Source organism: Myotis davidii, unplaced genomic scaffold (genome assembly GCF_000327345.1).
Source record: "Myotis davidii unplaced genomic scaffold, ASM32734v1 scaffold807, whole genome shotgun sequence".
NCBI classification, from domain to species: Eukaryota; Metazoa; Chordata; class Mammalia; order Chiroptera; family Vespertilionidae; genus Myotis; species Myotis davidii.
The window spans coordinates 462,077-462,990 of record NW_006298272.1 but is presented as its reverse complement, the minus strand read 5'-3'; the positions used below and the strand labels follow the sequence as shown (position 1 = coordinate 462,990).

Sequence of the window (914 nt, the reverse complement as noted above, 5' to 3'; positions counted from 1 at the left end):
AGGCGCGTGCCCAGGGAGGAGCGTGCACAGGGAGGTGCGTGCACAGGGAGGTGCGTGCACAGGGAGGTGTGTGCCCAGGGAGGCGTGTGCACAGGGAGGCGCGTGCCCAGGGAGGCGCGTGCCCAGGGAGGCGTGTGCACAGGGAGGCATGTGCACAGGGAGGCGCGTGTACAGGGAGGCATGTGCACTGCGAGGCGGCACGCCCAGGCCCCGCAGGTGAGACTTCCACGTGATGATTAGCCATGTCCATCACACAGCGTCTGGACACCTTGTCCACAGTGACTGTGCACCCAGCAGGATGCCGTGAAGCCCGTCCTGGACCAAATGACGGTCCGACTCCCAGTCAAGGGCACGCACCTCAGTTGCAGGTTGCCCAGCCCCATTTAAGCGATTTCTTTAAAATGTATAAAGTTAGCCCTGGCTGGTTTGGCTCAGGAGACAGAGCGTCGGCCTGCAGACTGAAAAGTCCCGGGTTCGATCCTGATCAGGGCACACGCCCGGGTTGCGGGCTCGATCCCCAATAGGGGGCGTGCAGGAGGCAGCCGATCCATGATTCTCTCTTATCATTGGTGTTTCTATCTCTCCCTCTCCCTTCCTCTCTGAAATCAATAAACATATTTAAAAAATAAAATAATAAAATGAATAAAATTAAATTCAACCAAAAAGAGCTTGTTGCCGAAGCCGCCTGCAGTTGCTCAGTCTGCTGATGACCCCACGGCCCACGCGAGCCGGACACAGCGCTCAGCTTCCAGGCGGAGCAGGACCTGACGGGAGGGGGCGCTCACCTTCAGCAGCATCCAGGACACGCAGGTGAAGGGCGTGCTGGCCTCCAGCAGCAGCGTGGTCATGGCCAGGTAGTGGCCGGCCTGCAGGTTCACCGCCAGCCCCAGGAAGCCCAGGAAGGAAGAGGTGGT

General features: G+C 59.6%; 1 protein-coding gene across 1 annotated transcript in view; it reads right to left on the bottom strand.

Annotated features, from left to right (window-relative positions):
* CLN8 (ceroid-lipofuscinosis, neuronal 8) overlaps positions 1-914 on the bottom strand; it is a 4,190-nt gene that overhangs the window by 2,744 nt on the left and 532 nt on the right. The window contains exon 2 of the mRNA XM_006773929.2: positions 786-908. Coding sequence (XP_006773992.1) covers positions 786-908 — 123 coding nt within the window. The remainder of the gene's footprint in view (positions 1-785; positions 909-914) is intronic.